The sequence below is a fragment of the Ranitomeya variabilis genome, chromosome 3 (genome assembly GCF_051348905.1).
Source record: "Ranitomeya variabilis isolate aRanVar5 chromosome 3, aRanVar5.hap1, whole genome shotgun sequence".
Classification (NCBI taxonomy): Eukaryota; Metazoa; Chordata; class Amphibia; order Anura; family Dendrobatidae; genus Ranitomeya; species Ranitomeya variabilis.
Genome location: NC_135234.1, coordinates 731,159,737 through 731,180,482, shown reverse-complemented (window position 1 = coordinate 731,180,482; position 20,746 = coordinate 731,159,737). Strand labels below are relative to the sequence as shown.

Genomic DNA, 20,746 nt, shown 5'->3' with positions numbered 1-20,746 from the left:
ATATTTTTAGTTGTTTCACACTTTTTTGTTAAATATATAATTCCACATGTGTTAATTCATAGTTTTGATGCCTTCAGTGTGAATGTACAATTTTCATAGTCATGAAAATACAGAAAAATCTTTAAATGAGGTGTGTCAAAACTTTTGCTCTGTGCTGTGTATATATATGATATGTGTATGTAGTTTATCTGCCACTTACCATAAATATGTAATTTATTTTTACCTGGTGTAAACGACGCTTTTCTCCTGAATCCGACGCTGTTTTTCTTATGCTCCTGCGCCTCTCCGTTGCTGAGATATGGCCTCCTATTCTCCGTATATAAATTTAGTCTTGTTAGCCAAGAGGGTGTATTCCTCAAGGACCTGCCTAAAACTGGCCACACCCATTTGGAGAAAAAGACTAGATTCATCTACAGTGAAGAAGGGGCTATATCTCAGGAACGGAGAGGCGTAGGAAGTAAAGAAAAACCACGCCGGATTCAGGGGAACATCAGCGTTTACACCAGGTAAAAAAATATACACAATTTAGGTCTTCTTGAAAGGGTTAATCATATCTTTTTCAGGGATGGTGGGATGAAATACCCCAATTTATGATCAGTAGGGAACTGATCTTTCGGACCTCCACCAATTCAGAGAATAAAATAAATGGTGTCGGCCTGAGCTCATGGAAAACCTAGAAGGGGACACTACACTAAATTAATGCCTCAGGCCAGGATGGGTGGGGGGTCCTAGAGGTGATATAGCATATCTTGGCATTTATAATGATCGGAGGACCCCTTTAATAGCCTTTAATGACTTTCTTCACTCTCGTCACTTGCAGCAGAACAGATCGAGCTACGTATCATTTCAGATTGACCTGTGGATCACCTACCTCAAGAGACTATTGTCCAGTGAATGTCATGTTTACCAGTGATCGGGGTGCGGGTGGGGAGGCGGTGAGTGTTGTCCAATATGTTGCTATGGTAACAGATTCGTACCCACCGGATGCCGCACTAATGAGAGGGGTCTGCAGTATTGTCCTTAGCAATCGGAAAAAAAAAAAATTCCCCATCTGATGGATTGGAGTCTACAAGCGAATGCACAGAATGAGCGCTGAGAGCGAACTCGAGCGACCGCTGCTCCCCATTGTCTCCGGAAGCCTTATCAGTGACACAACCAGTCAGTGGAGATTCCGCCGAGCCGCTATAACATGAGCTCTCCATGGTGATGGGGGTCTCCGTGTACATTTACGCCGTCCTATGATGCACTGTATGGAGCCTATTGTTTACAGTCTACGTGTACGTTGTGACTACCTGGATCCGACGCCATCGAGTCGTCAGCGCTTGTAACGCACTGTGTGGAAATATACGTTTTATAAATGTCACTGTGAATCGCACTTCCAGCATTCCCTGCTGTTCGACATAGTCACAGAGAGGGCTGTTCACCTCTTGTAACAGATTTTCTATTTAAACGCGAGTATTTTTGGTCTAAAAATCATTTTCGAAATTCTATTTCATTAAAGTTTTGGCACCGTTTAGCTTTTACAGGCTTCATATTCATTAATCAGCTAAAAAAAAACAGATAAAGAGTTAAAAACTCTTTGCCGGAAGGAGCTCACTGATAGATTCTTAGTTAACTCATTCTGCAGCCGACAATAGACAGTGGCTATGGAAGGCAAACGGTGCAAAAGTTCTAATGAAACCCAATTACAAAAATGATTTTTAGCCCCAAATATGTACATTTAAGTAATAAAAAAGCCCAAATATTACCCCTAAAGGTTGACAATTTCTTTAACGTTTCATATTTTTTAGACGGTTGCCTGGTCAAGTGGATTGTGCATGCATGGCATCGATCTTGCATCTTAGTGTCTGTTTTTCACTAAAACCTCATTCAGACGTCCATTTTTTTTGCGTATGATACAAAAGCGACTGCTAATTAAAAAACATTCTGAATACAATTTTCATCAATTTTTGGTCCGGACGTCCGTTTTTACCTTCAGTGCAGCATCTATTTTTCTCTTATACAAAAATAAAATTCTAAACTTGTTCTACTCACAAACCCCTGATTTTTACACTTTGTTTTTTTTTTCCCCCCTTTCTTCCAAGAGACATAATTTTTTTTAATTATTTCTGACGATATGAGGGCTTGTTTTTTGCAGGACGAGTTGTAGCTGTTAAAGACACAATTAGTTTTACCATATAATGTAGTGAAAACAGGAAAACCTTTTTATTTTTTGACATTAATAAAAATAAATAATTAATAAAACGGCATTTTTTAAAATCTGTAACTTTTTTTTCTATGGAACAGATACGGTTTTAGGGTAGATATAACATATTGGTCACTTTTTATTGCAATTTTTTTTTTTTTTTGGGGGGGGGGGACTGTAAATCTGGGTTTTGGATTAATTTTTTACTTTTATTTATTTTTTTAAATTTTATACAACTTTTTTTGTCTACCTAGAGGATTTTAACCATTTTAAATGCTGTGATGTCCCTCTGCCCCGACGCGCGTTTCGCTCTGCTTCTTCGGGAAGCAGAACACAACTATTGTGTATGGTGAATCAGAAGTCACTGACACTTACCGTGTGTGCAGGGCACTGCAGTAGCTTAGGTATCCCTCGATACAACCACTAGCTACTTTTGCTATATGAGTGGTTGTAACCATGTATACTGCAATGCAATGCCCTGCACATGGGGTAAGTGACACAGCGAATCAGAAGAATTATACCACATTTCTAATTGCAGGTATTTGCTAATATTATTATTACACCTACATATTTGGATATGATCTTGAAGATGGGAATACCCCTTTAATCTTGCATTTTTTTATTTTTTTTATACATATGAAGAAAAAGGATGCCAAACAAACCAAAAACAGATGAAAATTGGATCACAATTATGGCTTTAACAGGGCATGTCTACATGAAACATTCACTGAGCCTATGGCCACATTCACACTATCAGTATTTGCTCAGTATTTGTAAGCCAAAACCACCAGGAGTGGGTTATAAATACAAAGATATATATATCGCCACACACACACATTTATTATGTATATTGCAGTCCCTCATTATACAGTCCTCTTGTTATGTACTGCACTGTCCCTTACATATTGGATTTTATAGAGCCCTGTTTTTTATTACATACCGTCCTGTCTTGTTAGCTGTACTGTATAATGCAATGATGGCTGATGGAACATGGGAAAGCTTCTTTTCTAAAGGAAGAGCTGATGGACTGGTCGTCTGGTCACCGGCTCCTCCATCATTAGTCATTTTACATCTAACAAGAGAGGGGACTATGTAATAAAAGAGGGCACTGTGAATAACAAGAATACACTATGCAAGAGACAGCACTGTACATAACAGCAGAGGAAGCTATATAATAAGGGATGGCATCATGTACAACTAGAGAGGATGGTATGTAATAAGGGATGGTGTTATACATAAGAAAAGAGGAAATTATGTAACTAAGGATGGTGTTATACATAATAAGTGAGTACTCTATACACTAAAGGACTGTGCTATACGTAATAAGTGAGTACACTTTATAGTAAGGGACTGTGTTAGACATAATAATTGATAATAACGTCTTCCTCCACTTCCCCCTGTTCCTAAATCCATTATAAATCCCCCTTCCTCCCATCCCAATCCCCCACACCCCTCATTGTCCTCCTTCCCCCGCATCCCACTATTGCCCTCTCCCCCACCCCCGTGATTGCTCTCTACACCACCACCATCATTGCTTTCTTCCCACCACTCCATTATTGCCCATTCCACCACCTCTATAATTGTCTCCTCCCCACCACCCCCATCATTGTCCTTTCCACTGACACCATCATTCCCTTCTCCTCCACCCCATCATTACCCATTCCACCACCTCCATCATTTTCCTCCTCCCCACCACCCCCACCATTGTCTTTCCACCGCCAACATTGTCTTCTCCCTCACCACCCCCATCATTACCCATTCCACCCCCATCATTACCCATTCCCCCACCTCCATCATTGCCTCCTTTCCACCACCCCATCATTGTCCTTTCCACTGCCATCTTTATTGTCTTCTACCCATCATTACCCATTCCATGACCTCCATCATTTCCTCCTCCCCCACCATCCCCATCATTGCCCTTTCCACCACCACCATCCTTGTCTTTCCCTCCAGCATTCCATTATTGCCCATTCACCACCTCCATCATTTGCTCCTCCCCTCACCACTCCCATTATTGCCCTTTCCACCACCCCATCATTGCTTTCTCCCTTATCACCCCCATCATTGCCCTCTCTGTCAACCCAATCATTGCCTTCTGCCCAATCACTGCCCTGTCAACCCAATCATTGACTTCTGCCACATCACCCCTATCATTGCCCTCTCCTCCACACAGCACCATTCACCTCTGCACACACACACACACACACACACACACACACACACACACACACACACACACACCACCATTCACCTCTCTGCACACACACACAGCACATTTCCCCTCTCTGCACACACACACACACACACACACACCCACACACCTCTGCGCACGGTATCCTGAAACCGCACCATCGCCGGCAGCTTCCTATCTCGCACAGCCACGGCGCTGCATGTATGAGACAGGAAGTGCGGGCAGGAAGCAGGACGGATACATTACCTGCAGCTCTGCTCCGCTGCCATTTTCTCTTGTAGGGATTGCTTCCTGCCCGCCGCACATGAGGGCAATCTGGCCAGGGGCCCCCCGGAGCTGGATAAGCTGGCCAGATTGCCCTCATTAATTGCCGCCCCGCCGGGGCCCCCTGGAGCCTCCGGGCCCCGCTGCAGCCGCATCGGTTGAACCGGCAGTAAGTCTGCCCATGTGGAGCACGCCGAAGACACTTGGTTAGCACCCGAGCATGACGGATAACTCCTTATCCGAGCACAATCGCTCATCACTATTGCCGATCTCCCCTCCTCCCACTATCAGCAAGTTAGCGCTTATCCTGTGGATTTCTGATTTGTTTTCACCGGAGAACCCCTTTAAAAATGTGGAGCAGTTTGTGGTTGGATTTGTCCTGTTCTGCGGTGCAGTCCTGCCGTGTCACGTTATGTATTATTACTTAAGCACAGCGGTGCAGCGGAATGAGCTGCTGGGAGACTCCCGCCGAGATGTTGACACAGATGTAGGAATGTTTTACTTGCGAGTTGTGGGTTTTTCGTTTGATGTGTTTACATATGAGAAAAGGGAGAGCACAAATCCAACTAAAAGAGGCCGTCCGCCATACTGCCGTGCGATGCTATAGAGTCTGCTTTGTGCGCATATTATCATTACGTGAATAAATCATGTCTGATACCATCCGATAGCGAGGACTGATGCAGAAAAAGCTTGTCTCTGCTGAGAGGGAAAACAACGTCTCCCCCCACAACACTCCCCTCCAGTGACGCTGAACTGGAAAATTGAAGCTGACCTAATGGGACCTGTCGACCTTTCGCTTGCTGCATCCTGCCAGCAAGCTGGAATCGCTTCCATGGGATATTATGTGGAAAATACTTATTTTACCTTCATTGAAAGGTCCATAAATAAGAGAAAGATACCAGCACTCCAAGCCAAATCCTTCTTTCAAAAGACACCGGGCTCCTCCGGCCATCATTGTAAGTTTAGAAGTGCAATATTATATATATATATATTTTTTTTTTAAAGCAATTAAGAAAAGGGGAGTGTCAACTGACGATCCCTCTCCCATCACTCTTCCTTGGCGTCTGGTGTCTCAGCACGGTGGGCGTATCAGCGCGGCGGGCGTAATGTCGCTACATGGCGCCTGCTACGCTAAGATGTGTAGTACTTCAGGAGGACGCTGCAGACCAGAGCAGCGGGGGTACGAGAAGGAGAGGCAAGTATTACATTTTTTTTTTAAATGGGTGAGAAAATGGTGGTGATCAGAATACTGTTGTAATAATTATAGGGGATAACTCAGGAGACTCTTTGCGTGGAACAAGACAACTACAGGACACAGTTTTATAAGTGGTAAAGTCTATATTATCACACGGTGATTCAAACAAGTACAGAGAGAAACTCAAGTCCACAACACTTGGAGTAAATATTAAATGCAGCTTAGCAGTCTATAGGAAACTTCAGAGGAAAATGCAATCACGCAGAAAGTCTATGAAGCACAATTATTCTTGAGCATACTTGACACGAATAAGTCCTTGCTTAGTCCAAAACACAGATAGATATGCTTATAAGGCAGTTCAAATAATATCTTAGGCCTGGGTGATAATCTCAGGTTTAAGCAGAGCAGCAACAGCTTACATGACCAGCAAATGCAGATGGAAGTAAACACGAGCAGCAGATGAAGGAGGATTACTGGAACTGGTGTATGCAGCAGGAACTCAGAGCAGAGTAGCAGGATAACTCCACAGGTTCACAGGAGCAGGTATATAACCAGGGAGTAACCAGAGGTCAGGAGCTGGATGCAAGGCAGAATACTCTAGCACAGACTGAAGTCTGGGGTGGAGTTTTATAGCAGGAAGACACAGTGCAGATGAGACCAAAGACGCCATCTTGGAAAAGGGCAGTAATGCACAAAAGGTAATAAAAATGTTCAGAGTCCTGACATTACTCCCTCCTTAGAAGCGGCCTCAGGGTGATCAGGATTCTCAGGGAATCTCTGATGAAAACGAGAAATATTCTGTTGGGCATTGATATTTTCCACAGGTTCCCAAGAGTCTTCCTCAGGGGGATATCCCTGCCATCTTATCAGATATTGAAGCCGATTCCTGCGAATCCTGGAATCAACAATTTCCTCCACCACAAATTGTTCGTGCCCATCAATCACCACAGGCTGCGGAGGTGGCACAACACGTCCCTGGAAGGTATTAGGAGATTCAGGCTTTAGTAAAGATACATGAAAAACTGGGTGTACCTTCATAGTCCTAGGCAGCTTCAGCCGGCAGGCCACAGAGCTCACAATACCATTGATCTTGAAAGGGCCAATGAATTTCTGTCCAAGTTTTTGTGAAGGAACGTTTAACTTCAGATTCTTAGTTGCTAACGACACGGAATCTCCTACCTTGAACATGGGTGCAGGTTTACGGAATCTATCAGCCGATCTCTTATAACGTTTTTGAGCTGTGGTCAGGGATTCCTTCAGAACCTCCAGATTTTGCCTCATCGCAGTCAGCCTTTCCTCCACTGCCAGAACCGGAGAATTAATTGGAGACCTAGGTAAGATACACGGATGATAACCCAGATTGGCAAAGAAAGGTGTAAATTTAGTGGAGGCGCTCTGAGAATTGTTATATGAAAATTCAGCTAATGGCAGCAACTCCAACCAATCATCCTGGAGATGGCTGACATAGCATCTTAGATATTGTTCCAGCGTCTGGTTGGTACGCTCAGTCTGACCATTTGTCTGGGGTTGGTAAGCGGAAGAGAGACAGACATTAATATTGAGTGCAGAGCAAAACCCCTTCCAGAATCTTGAAGTGAACTGCACTCCACGGTCAGAGATGATCTCATCCGGAACCCCATGCAACCGAAAAACATTCTGTATAACCAAGTTTACTGTATCTTTAGCTGAGGGGAGGACGGTGCATGGAACAAAATGAGCAGCTTTAGTCAGGCAATCAACTACCACCATAATTGTATTCATGCCCCTCGATGTAGGCAGCTCCACAATAAAGTCCATTGATATAGACCCCCAAGGGCGGGACGGAACAGGTAATGGTTGTAGAAGACCCGTAGGTGCCACATGAGGAGTCTTATAACGAGCACATACCTCGCAAGAGAGAACATAGTCCTTGGTATCCTTCAGGCAAGTTGGCCACCAGAAGAATCGGCTCAGGAACTCTTGTGTCTTCTGTACCCCCCTGTGACCAGCCAACTTGGAGTCATGTACCAACTTGAGGATCTGCAGACGGACGACCTCAGGGACGTAGATACGTCGATCTCTGAACCACATGCCACCCTTAAAGACAAGATTAATATCCACAGGTGGGTTGGCCAGAAATACATCACTGTCATAGGCCTCCCTGCACTCCTTCCACAAGTCCTGATCGTGGATAACTCCGATGAAATTGGCATCAGATAGAATGGTCTTGGACAGGGCTCCAGGTACGGAATCCGCAGCATGGATTCGGGAAAAAGCATCAGCCTTCCCATTACGAGAAACTGGACGGTATGAGATAAAGTTAAATTGATTTAAAAATAAGTTCCAACAAGCCTGACGAGGAGAAAGACATCTAGCAGATCTAAGGAACTCTAAATTGCGATGGTCAGTTAGCACTATGATCTGTTGTGCAGCTCCTTGCAGATGATGCCTCCATTCTTTGAAAGCCGCAATAATAGCCAGCAATTCCTTGTCTCCCACGTCGTAATTCTCTGCTGAGGTTAGTCTACGGGAAAAGAAAGCACAAGGATGTAGCAGACCCTTCTCTCCAGTTTTTTAGGAGAGAATAGCCCCCAAAGCATTATCAGAAGCGTCCACCTCCACAATGAAAGGAAGTGTTGGATCTGGGTGTATCAACAGCGGTGCTGATGTGAAACAGATCTTAAGCCGATCAAAAGCTTCTTGAGCCTGTGATGACCACTTAAAGGGCTTTTCCTTCTTTGTCAAGGAAGTAATGGGATGGACAATATCAGAAAAATTTTGAACGAAGCGTCTGTAGAAATTTGCAAAACCAATAAAACGTTGGACCTCCTTAACGTTCTTGGGTACCGGCCAGTCAAGGATAGCCTGAATCTTACCAGATTCCATGTTCAGCCCCTGGGGAGAGATGATATAACCTAAGAACTGTATCTCAGAATGATGGAACTCGCATTTCTCTGGCTTAATATACAGATGGTTCTCTTTCAGACGTCTTAAAACAGTTTTGACATGTTCTTCATGTTCCTGTAGAGAGTCAGAAAAGATTAGTATATCGTCCAAATAGATCACTGCAAACTGGTCCAACAAATCTCTGAATATGTCATTAGCAAGGTGTTGAAACGTTGCAGGGGCGTTACAAAGCCCGAAGAGCATCACAAGAGATTCAAAGTGTCCATACCGGCATCTGAATGCTGTCTTCCACTCATCCCCTGGATGAATACGCACCAAATTATAAGCCCCACGAAGATCCAGTTTAGAGAACACCTTAGCATGGCAGACTCTTTCCAGTAATTCGGGAATCAGAGGCAAAGGGTAACGGTTTCGTACGGTTACCTTATTGAGTTCCCGATAGTCAACACAGGGTCTCAGGGTCCCATCCTTCTTTACAAAAAAGATAGGTGCCCTTGCTGGTGAGGAAGAAGGACGTATGAAGCCTTTGGCCAGATTTTCATCAATATACTGCTTTAAGGCTTGAAGCTCAGGTGCCGTCAAAGGGTATACGTTACCAAAAGGAATAGCTGCCCCAGGAAGCAACTCAATGGGACAGTCATAATGCCTGTGTGGAGGAAGCTGATCTGCATTCTTTTTGTCACAGGTGTCAGAGAACTCTTTATATGCTGGAGGTAAAGAAAATACCTGTACATGTGGTTCCGTAGCCGTGGACTCAGGGACTTCTTCTGTTAACGCTGAGTTGCTCCTTGTTGGAAAGATAATCTCCTTGGTCTCCCAGTTTATAATTGGGTTCTGAGAACGCAACCAAGGAATGCCTAAAATCACAGGAAAATGAGAAGAAATTAGCAAGAAAGAAAGTTGCTCCTGATGATTAGGCTCCAACACAATTTCAAGGGGTACGGTCTCCTGATCCACAGGCCCAGAGATTAAAGGTGACCCATCCACTGTTTCCATGGTAATTGGAGAGGCTCTTTGCTGAATTTCAATACCATGTTCCTTGGCAAATGCGATATCCATGAAATTGCCACCTGCACCAGAGTCAATCATAGCTGCACTGGAAATCCACTGTCCTGAACACAGGATCTTAATAGGGAGAGAACAGTGAGAGTTCTTTTCCTTCAGCTCCTTGGGGGGTGAAGTCATAGAAAGTGAATGGAATACAGCGTTTAAAGGCAGGCTACATTCAGAAATGTCAGATTCATCATCACAGTTGTCATACTCCGCTACTGCTGCTAGCACCTTGTTAGGCCGTCGAGGACACTTAGGACAATTGATCAAGAAGTGGTCAGACTGGCCGCAGTAGAAACATAGACTTTCACGAAGGCGATGCTCCCGGCGCTCATTGATCTCGCACCTCTGAACGGAATCAGTTTGCATGGGCACCTTCTCCACTTCCCGAGATGTTTTACCTGCAGGCTCTTTGGAAGGAAGGGAAAAGTTAGAAACACGGTTATAAGCAGCAAATTTCTCCAGCCTACGCTCAGTAAGGCAAATGTCTATGCACACACAATGCTGTATAAATGTCTCTAGTTCTTGTGGTGACTCTGAGCGAGCTAGTTCATCTTTTACAATACTAGACAGACCCCTTTTAAAAATAGGCAATTGTGCATAACTCTCCCAATTAGTATCTACCGCTAATCTCCTGAATTCAGTAGCATACTCAACAACAGAACGTTTTGCCTAGCGTAAAGACAATAAAGCAGATTCAGCGGTTGCACGGCGATTAGGATCATCAAACATTAATGCCATAGCGGCCAAGAAATCATCCAAGTTATTTAACCGTGGGTCACGAGACTCAATCATCGGATTCGCCCAGGCGAGCGCTCGTGCGGTCAGCAGCATTATTACACACAATACTTTGGATCTATCATTAGGAAAACGGTCAGCATGCACATCAAAATATAGCATACATTGATTCACAAAGCCACGAAATTTGTCGCGATCACCATTAAATCTGAATGGAGGCAACTTAAATGGGCTAGCTGGTGGCGGTTGCCCAGATGGTAAAGTCGCTTGTGCAGCTATATACGTGCTTATGTCCTGAAAAGCCCGTCCATACTGGGACTCTATACCAGCAAGTTTGTTTTCCTGGACTGCCATGCGGGTGCTTAAGTCCTGCAAAGTCTGTCCAAACACTTGTTGATTGTGTTCAAAGCTTCCAAACTTCTTTTGCAGACCTTCCACATCTTTCTGCAGTGATCTAATTATGGAAAACACCTGCTCTAGTCTGCTTTCTGCAGTCATTGTTCCAGCAGTCTCCTTTTTTTTTTTTTTTTAGGCTAGAGTATCCTGTAATAATTATAGGGGATATCTCAGGAGACTCTTTGCATGGAACAAGACAACTACAGGACACAGTTTTATAAGTGGTAAAGTCTATATTATCACACGGTGATTCAAACAGGTGCAGAGAGAAACTCAAGTCCACAACACTTGGAGTAAATATTAAATGCAGCTTAGCAGTCTATAGGAAACCAGAGGAAAATGCAATCACGCAGAAAGTCTATGAAGCACAATTATTCTTGAGGATACTTGACACGAATAAGTCCTTGCTTAGTCCAAAACACAGATAGATATGCTTATAAGGCAGTTCAAATAATATCTTAGCTCAACCAGGGAGGCCTGGTTATTAGTCTCAGGTTTAAGCAGAGCAGCAACAGCTTACATGACCAGCAAATGCAGATGGAAGTAAACACGAGCAGCAGATGAAGGAGGATTACTGGAACTGGTGTATGCAGCAGGAACTCAGAGCAGAGTAGCAGGATAACCCCACAGGTTCACAGGAGCAGGTATATAGCCAGGGAGTAACCGGAGGTCAGGAGCTGGATGCAAGGCAGAATACTCTAGCACAGACTGAAGGCTGGGGTGGAGTTTTATAGCAGGAAGACACACTGCACATGAGACCAAAGATGCCATCTTTGAAAAGGGCACTAATGCACAAAAGGTAATAAAAATGTTCAGAGTCCTGATAACTGTATGAAGGACTATGGGGAATGCATTATACTGCATGGAGGACTATGGGGAGTGCATTATACTGTATGGAGGACTATGGGGAGTGCATTATACTATATGAAGGACTATTGGGTGCATTATATGTAGGAATATGGGATGCATTACACTATGTAGGACTATGGGGAGTGCATTATACAATATGTAGGATGACGGGGAGTGCACTAAGGTATTTTGAGGACTATGGGGGGCATTATATGAAGGCTATGTGGGGGCTATTATCATATTTGGAGGGTTATGTGAGAGCTTTTATACTGTATGCAATTATACAGGGTGAAGGTATGTGTGAGGCCCATAATACTATGTGGGGCCATTACACTGTATGTAGGCCCATTATACTGCATGGAAGGCTGTGTGGGGGTCACAGTTGGGGGATCATACTGTGTTGGCGGTCACCATACTTTTCCAGGTGAGTTGAGGGGTGGGGTACAGTAGGGTCATTATACTGTGCGTGTATTCACTGTGGGGGTATCTTACAGTGTTCATAGGGCACTTTTGTTGACAGAATAGTTTATGAGTGCATTGAATCTAGGGCTTCAGTAGGAGGAAAATTAGAGGGCACACAGGTGCAGTAATAGGGGCACATACGTCAGCGGCTCAGCATTGGGGGGGATCAGCAGAATGAGGAGTTTGTGAAGGTTGGGGATAGATGGGGACAGTGCTGGAAATGTGAGAAGTCATATACAGTGGGAAAAATAACTATTTGACACTGCTGATTTTGCAAGTTTTCCCACCTACAAAGAATGGAGAGGTCTGTAATTGTTATTGTAGGTACACTTCACCTGTGAGAGACAGAACCTTAAAAAAAAAAATCCACAAGATCACATTATATGATTTGTAGATATTTCATGCAATAAAATGCAATTTAATTAGGTATTTTATCACCTGCCAACCAGCAAGAATTCTGGCTCTCACAGACCTGTTAGTTTTTCTTTAAGAAGCCTCCTTACCTGAACCCATTACCTGTATTAATTGCACCTGTTTGGACTCATTACCTGTATAAAAGACACCGGTCCACACAATCAATCACACTCCAACCTCTCCACCATGGCCAAGACCAATGAGCTGTCTAAGGACACCAGGGACAAAATTGTGGACCTGCACAAGGCTGGGATGGGCTACAGGACAATAGGCAAGCAGCTTGATGAGAAGGTGACAACTGTTGGCACAATTATTAGAAAATGGAAAAACACAAGATGACTGTCAATCATCCTCGGTCTGGGGCTCCATGCAAGATCTCACCTCAAGGGGCAAGGATGATTCTGGAAAAACGTCAGGAATCAGCCCAGAACTACACAGAAGGACCTGGTTAATGACCTGTGGAGAGCTGGGACCACAGTCTCAAACATTACCATTAGTAACACACTATGCCATCATGAATTTCATGACCTTGCCGTTTTTTGCAATTCTGACCAGTGTCCCTTTATGAGGTAATAACTCAGGAACGCTTCAACGGATCCTAGCGATTCTGAGATTGTTTTTTCGTGACATATTGGGCTTCATGTTAGTGGTAAATTTAGGTCGATAATTTCTGAGTTTATTTGTGAAAAAAACGGAAATTTGGCAAAAATTTTGAAAATTTCGCAATTTTCACATTTTGAATTTTTATTCTGTTAAACCAGAGAGTTATGTGACACAAAATAGTTAATAAATAACATTTCCCACATGTCTACTTTACATCAGCACAATTTTGGAAACAATTTTTTTTTTTTGCTAGGAAGTTATAAGGGTTAAAATTTGACCAGTGATTTCTCATTTTTACAACAAAATTTACAAAACCATTTTTTTTAGGGACCACCTCACATTTGAAGTCAGTTTGAGGGTTCTATATGGCTGGAAATACCCCAAAGTGACACCATTCTAAAAACTGCACCCCTCAAGGTGCTCAAAACCACATTCAAGAAGTTTATTAACCCTTCAGGTGTTTCACAGCAGCAGAAGCAACATGGAAGTAAAAAATGAACATTTAATTTTTTAGTCACAAAAATGATCTTTTAGCGAAATTTTTTTTATTTTCCCAAGGGTAAAAGGAGAAACTGGACCACGAACGTTGTTGTCCAATTTGTCCTGAGTACGCTGATACCTCATATGTGGGAATAAACCACTGTTTGGGCGCACGGCAGGGCTCGGAAGGGAAGGAGCGCCATTTGACTTTTTCAATGAAAAATTGGCTCCAATCTTTAGCGGACACCATGTCGCGTTTGGAGAGCCCCCGTGTGCCTAAACATTGGAGCTCCCCCACAAGTGACCCCATTTTGGAAACTAGACCCCCCAAGGAACTTATCTAGAAGCATAGTGAGCACTTTAAACCCCCAGGTGCTTCACAAATTGATCCGTAAAAATGAAACAGTACTTTTTTTTCACAAAAAAATTATTTTAGCCTCATTTTTTTCATTTTCACATGGGCAACAGGATAAAATGGATTCTAAAATTTGTTGGACAATTTCTCCTGAGTACACCGATACCTCACATGTGGGGGTAAACCACTGTTTGGGTACATGGTAAGGCTCGGAAGGGAAGGAGCGCCATTTGACTTTTTGAATGAAAAATTATCTCCATCGCTAGCAGACACCATGTCACGTTTGGAGAGCCCCTGTGTGCCTAAACATTGGAGCTCCCCTACAAGTGACCCCATTTTGGAAACTAGATCCCCCAAGGAACTTATCTAGATGCATAGTGAGCACTTATAACCCCCAGGTGCTTCACAGAAGTTTATAACGCACAGCCGTGAAAATAAAAAATAATTTTTCTTTCCTCAAAAATGATTTTTAGCCCAGAATTTTTTATTTTCCCAAGGGTAATAGGAGAAATTGGACCCCAAATGTTGTTGTCCAGTTTGTCCTGAGTACGATGATACCCCATATGTGGGGTAAACCACTGTTTGGGCGCACCGCAGGGCTCGGAAGGGAAGGCACGCCATTTGGCTTTTTGAATGGAAAATTAGCTCCAATCATTAGCGGACACCATGTCGCGTTTGGAGAGCCCCTGTGTGCCTAAACATTGGAGCTCCCGCACAAGTGACCCCATTTTGGAAACTAGACCTCCCAAGGAACTAATCTAGGTGTGTGGTGAGCACTTTGAACCCCCAAGTGCTTCACAGAAGTTTATAACGCAGAGCCATGAAAATAAAAAATAATTTTTCTTTTCTCAAAAATGATTTTTTAGCCCACAATTTTTTATTTTCCCAAGGGTAACAGGAGAAATTTGACCCCAAAAGTTGTTGTCCAGTTTCTCCTGAGTACGCTGATACCCCATATGTGGGGGTAAACCACTGTTTGGGCATATGCCGGGGCTCGGAAGGGAAGTAGTGACGTTTTGAAATGCAGACTTTGATGGAATGGTCTGCGGGCATCATGTTACGTTTGCAGAGCCCCTGATATGCCTAAACAGTAGAAACCCCCCACAAGTGACCCCATTTTGGAAACTAGACCCCCCAAGGAACTTATCTAGATGTGTGGTGAGCACGTTCAACCCCCAAGTGCTTAACAGACGTTTACAACGCAGAGCCGTGAAAATAAAAAATAATTTTTCTTTCCTCAGAAAAGATGTTTTAGCAAGCAATTTTTTTATTTTCACAAGGGTAACAGGAGAAATTGGACCCCAGTATTTGTTGCCCAGTTTGTTGTGAGTACGCTGATACCCCATATGTGGGGGTAAACCACTGTTTGGGCACACGACAGGGCTCGGAAGGGAAGTAGTGACATTTGAAATGCAGACTTTGATGGAATGGTCTGCGGGCGTCACATTGCATTTGCAGAGCCCCTGATGTGCCTAAACAGAAACACCCCACAAGTGACCCCATTTTGGAAACTAGACCCCCCAAGGAACTTATCTAGATGTGTGGTGAGCACGTTCAACCCCCAAGTGCTTCACAGAAGTTTATAACGCAGAGCCGTGAAAATAAAAAATAATTGTTCTTTCCTCAAAAATTATGTTTTAGCAAGTAATTTTTTATTTTTGCAAGGGTATCAGGAGAAATTGGACCCCAACAGTTGTTGCCCAGTTTGTCCTGAGTACGCTGGTACCCCAAATGTGGGGGTAAACCACTGTTTGGGTGCACGTCGGGGCTTGGAAGGGAGGGAGCACCATTTGACTTTTTGAACGCAAGATTGGCTGGAATCAATGGTGGCGCCATGTTGCGTTTGGAGACCCCTGATGTGCCTAAACAGTGGAAACCCCTAAATTCTAACTTCAACACTAACCCCAACACACCCCTAATCCTAATCCCAACTGTAGCCATAACCCTAATCACAACCCTAACCCCAACACACCCGTAACCCTAATTCCAACCCTAATCCTAACCCTAATCCCAACCCTAACCCTAATCACAACTGTAACCCCAACACACCCCTAACCCTATCCGTAACCCTAACCACAAGCCTAATCTTAACCCTATTTCCAACCCTAGCCCTAATTCCAACCCTAACCCTAAGGCTATGTGCCCACGTTGCGGATTCGTGTGAGATTTTTCCGCACGATTTTTGAAAAATCTGCAGGTAAAAGGCACTGCGTTTTACCTGCGGATTTACAGCAGATTTCCAGTGTTTTTTTGTGCGGATTTCACCTGCGGATTCCTATTGAGGAACAGGTGTAAAACGCTGCGGAATCTGCACAAAGAATTGACATGCTGCGGAAAATACAACGCAGCGTTTCTGCACGGAATTTTCCGCACCATGGGCACAGCGGATTTGGTTTTCCATAGGTGTACATGATACTGTAAACCTGATGTAAAACTGCTACGAATTCGCAGCGGCCAATCCGCTGCGGATCCGCGGCCAATCCGCTGCGGATCCGCGGCCAATCCGCTGCGGATCCGCAGCCAAATCCGCACTGTGTGCACATGCCATAACCCTAACCCTACCCCTAACCCTACCCCTAACCCTACCCCTAGTTCTAACCCTAACCCTAGTGGAAAAAGAAAAAAAAAATATTTTCTTTATTTTATTATTGTCCCTACCTATGGGGGTGATAAAGGGGGGGTTTATTTATTATTTTTTTATTTTGATCGCTGTGATAGAACCTACCACAGCGATCAAAATATACTTGTAACGAATCTGCCGACCGGCAGATTCAACGGGCGCACTGAGCATGCGCCCGCCATTTTGGAAGATGGCGGCGCCCAGGGAGAAGACGGACCGACTTCGGGAGGCTCGGTAAGTATGAGGGGGTGGTGGGGGGGTGGATCGGAGCACAGGGGTGGGGATCGGAGGACAGGGGGTGCGGACAGGAGCACGGGGGAGCGGACAGGAGCACGGGGGAGCGAACAGGGGGACGGAGGGGGGTACCGGACAGAACGGAGGACTGGGGAGGAGATCGGGGGCGGTGGGGGGGGGGGCCAGAACATGATTTCCAGCCATGGCAGATGCTATTGCAGCATCGGCCATGGCTGGATTGCAATATTTCACCATTTTCGTAGGTGAAATATTGCAAATTGCTCTGATTGGCTGTTGCACTTTCAACAGCCAATCAGAGCGATCGTAGCCACGTGGGGGCAAAGCCACCCCCCCTGGGCTGAAGTACAACTCCCCCTCTCCCTGCAGATCGGGTGAAATAGGAGTTAACCCTTTCACCCGATCTGCAGGGACACGATCATTCCATGACGCCACATAGGCGTCATGGGTCGGGAAGGGGTTAAAATCCTGTAGGGCACATAAGGTCCCCTCTGCTCACATCAGCACATGTCCAGGCCCGCTTTAAGTTCGCCAATGACCATATGGATGATCTAGAGGAGGCATGGGAGAAGGTCATGTGGTCATACGAGACCAAAACAGAACTTTTTAGTATCAACTCCACTCGCTGTATTTGAAGGAAGAAGGACGAGTACAACCCCAAGAACACCATCCCAACCATGACGCATGGTGGGGGAAACATTTTTTTGGGGTGCTTATCTGCAAAGGGGACAGGACAACTGCAGGGTATTGAAGGGAGGATGGACGGGGTCATGTATTGCGAGATTTTGGCCATCAACCTCCTTCGCTCAGTAAGAGTCTTGAAGATGGGCCGAGATTGGGTCTTCCAGCATGACAATGACCCGAAACACACAGCCAGGGCAACTAAGGAGTGGCTCCATAAAAAGCATTTCAAGGACCTGGTGTGGTCTAGCCAGTCTCCAGACCTGAACCCAATAGAAAATCTTTGGAGGAAGCTGAAACTCAATGTTGCCTAGCAACAGCCCCAAATCCTGAAAGATCTGGAGAAGATATGTATGGAGGAGTGGGACAAAATCCCTGCTGCAGTGTGTGCAAACTTGGTCAAGAACTACAGGAAACGTCTGACCTCTGTAATAGCAAACAAAGGTTTCTGGACCAAATATTAAGTTCTGTTTTTCTATTGCATCATATACTTATTTCATGCAATACAATGCTAATTAATTATGTAAAAATCATCCAATGTGAGTTTCTGGTTCTTATTTTTAGATTCTGTCTCTCACAGGTGAAGTGTACCTACGATAAACATTACAGACCTCTCCATTCTTTGTAGGTAGAAAAAAACTGGCAAAATCAGCATTGTATTTGTTGTAATCTTTGCAGACGAGTCCTGGCTGGAAGAAGCTGCCATGTCGGTCTGGGCCAGATGGAAAAAGATGAGAAAGTGAATGTCTCAATCAGTTATAATCAGGGTTAACTCGTTAGGGACCAGCTCAGAAGTTTAAACCCCCTGAACCAAACCCCTTAGCTACGCCGCTGGGGACACATGTACAAACACAGAGCAGGTCCAGAAATGTGGCACAGGTTTGCTATTAGGGACAGCGCTAAACTGGTGCTGTAGTTTCCATTTAGGATTCATATATGATCTATTTAAATAAAGCGTTGGTCGGCCCATCAATAAGGGGGCGAAGTTATTATGAGATGACATTTTAAAGTCACTTTAGTGACTGTGTTGCACTTATCTGCTCTGAATAATACCAAAGCGTCTAAACGGAGTTACACAAATGTTAACCCATTTTTTATGACCACCATTACTAAAATTTATTGCCATGGCAATGTAAAATTGCAAAAAGTTGATGTTATTTGTGAATTTAAAAAAAAAAAAAAAAAAAAAAAAGTGTGAGCGAAAACTTTGTATTTTTTTTAGTACAGAAAACTTATTGGATGTGCACTCAGTACTGATGACAGTCCATCATAGATAAAGAACACTACGAGATGCAAACAGGATTCTGGTGCCCCTATAGGATGTTTTAGGCCACGTTCAGTATTTTACCTCAGTATTTTGTAAGACAAAACCAGGAGTGGAACAATCAAAGGAAAAGTATAATAGAAACATATGCTCCACTTCTGTATTTATCACCCACAAATACTGATGTAAAATACTGACGAAATACTGAACGAGACCTTAGTCATTTATCAACCAAGAAGGAACCATTATTATTTTTCAGAATTCTCATCTCTTGGTAAAAATAAAAAAGGGTCTCTTGTTCTGGAGGACTAGTGCCATCCTGTACTACACCCTTTGATATGAATGGGTACTGTGTAATGCATCATTTCTCCAGTGGGGGCACTGCAGGGAAATTCAACACTTGCTGTTTGGCTTCTCCACACACTAGAGCCGATCAATGGGGATCACAGACCTGTTGTGATCATCTTCCATGGAATTTTTTGTATGCAAATAATAAGCTGCGTTTTACAGTGCTAGGAAAAGCTATGAGAGAGCAGAAATCTCAAGCACACGCGTTTTTTTTTTGTTTTTTTTCTAGACTGAATTTAAGAACTGAAACATTTTTTACATTTGTAGCATGTCAATTCTTTCAGTTTTTTTTTGCACACGCAAACGAGAAAGTGCAAAACCAAAAAAAACCCCAAAACCGCAATAAATAAGGCTTTGCTGCGTTTTTGGTAAATAAGACTAACTTTATTAAAATGTGAACTGCACCAAAAAACAAACAGAAAAGGTGCAAGAAAACGCTGCTTTTTGTATAATAATATATATATATATATATATATATATATATATATATATATATATATATATACCGTATATATATTTATTAACATGCATTTCTGACCCCCCATCCGGCATTTTTCAAAATCTTGACAGGAAAAAAAGTCTCCTTATATGAACAGCAGAGCAGTTTCACCTTGGAAATCAATAAAAAAAAGTTTTTGAAGAAGGAGTTTGGAGCTCAAAATTATAAACAAACAAAACTCCTTTGCGTGAGCTTTAGGAAGCGTAGCACTGACGACGCCACGGTCTGCTCCCTAGAAGTTCTGATATTTTGAAGTGAAAGTTGCCTCAAGAAAAATCAAGAATAAGTTGATGGTTTGGGCTTCCATAGAGGAGCAGTCACAGAGTAAGTTTTCTCTACCATAGGTATGAACTTTGTGAATTGGGGAGTCTATTCAGAGTCGCGGGGAGAACATGCCAAGTTCCCCCCATGTCACCGCTGAATGAAACCCTTTTCTAGATCTTTCAGAGGCCTCTGGGCACATGCAGCGCTGAACTGCACGTTATATTTAGCAGAGGATTACGGTAATTTTCACACAAACTAAACAAACTGGAAATTCAAGTTCTTCCAAAAGATTGCGGTAGTGAAAAGCATGTAGACATTTTATAGCTATCAAACTGCAAGAAAAAGCATTGGCTATGTGCACAAAACTTTTGCCAAATTTTTGGAGCAAAAACTGCAAGTTTTTGAGACATTTTGCACTTATTTTTCTTAGGGGGGTGAGGGGGAATTTGGAAAGTTTCTGCTCTGATATATATAAAAAAACCCCCAACTGTGAATATACCCATTCACTGGGAACCAATGGTTCTTACTATTTTATTTTAAGGCTATGTGCACACAGATTTTTTTAAGGTGTTTAAAAAAAAAAAAAAAAAAATCGTCATTTTTGGAGGAACTGCTTCAGGAATTGATCACTGGTAATATTCACCTCTTTTTTTCAGGAGGATTCTATTAAAAGATTGTATTTCTATGTAAAAAGGAAAAAAAAAAAAATTTAACAAAAAAGTAACATGTCCATTCCGATTCGTTTTTTTC

General features: G+C 43.3%; 1 protein-coding gene across 1 annotated transcript in view; it reads left to right on the top strand.

The window, feature by feature from the left end:
* The window catches only part of VSTM5 (V-set and transmembrane domain containing 5), a 34,703-nt gene extending 32,666 nt beyond the window's left edge, over window positions 1-2,037 (top strand). Inside the window, exon 4 of the mRNA XM_077298430.1 lies at window positions 821-2,037. Within this exon, the coding sequence (XP_077154545.1) occupies window positions 821-855 (35 nt within the window). The 3' untranslated portion in view covers window positions 856-2,037. The remainder of the gene's footprint in view (window positions 1-820) is intronic.
* The last annotated feature ends 18,709 nt before the right edge of the window (window positions 2,038-20,746 follow it).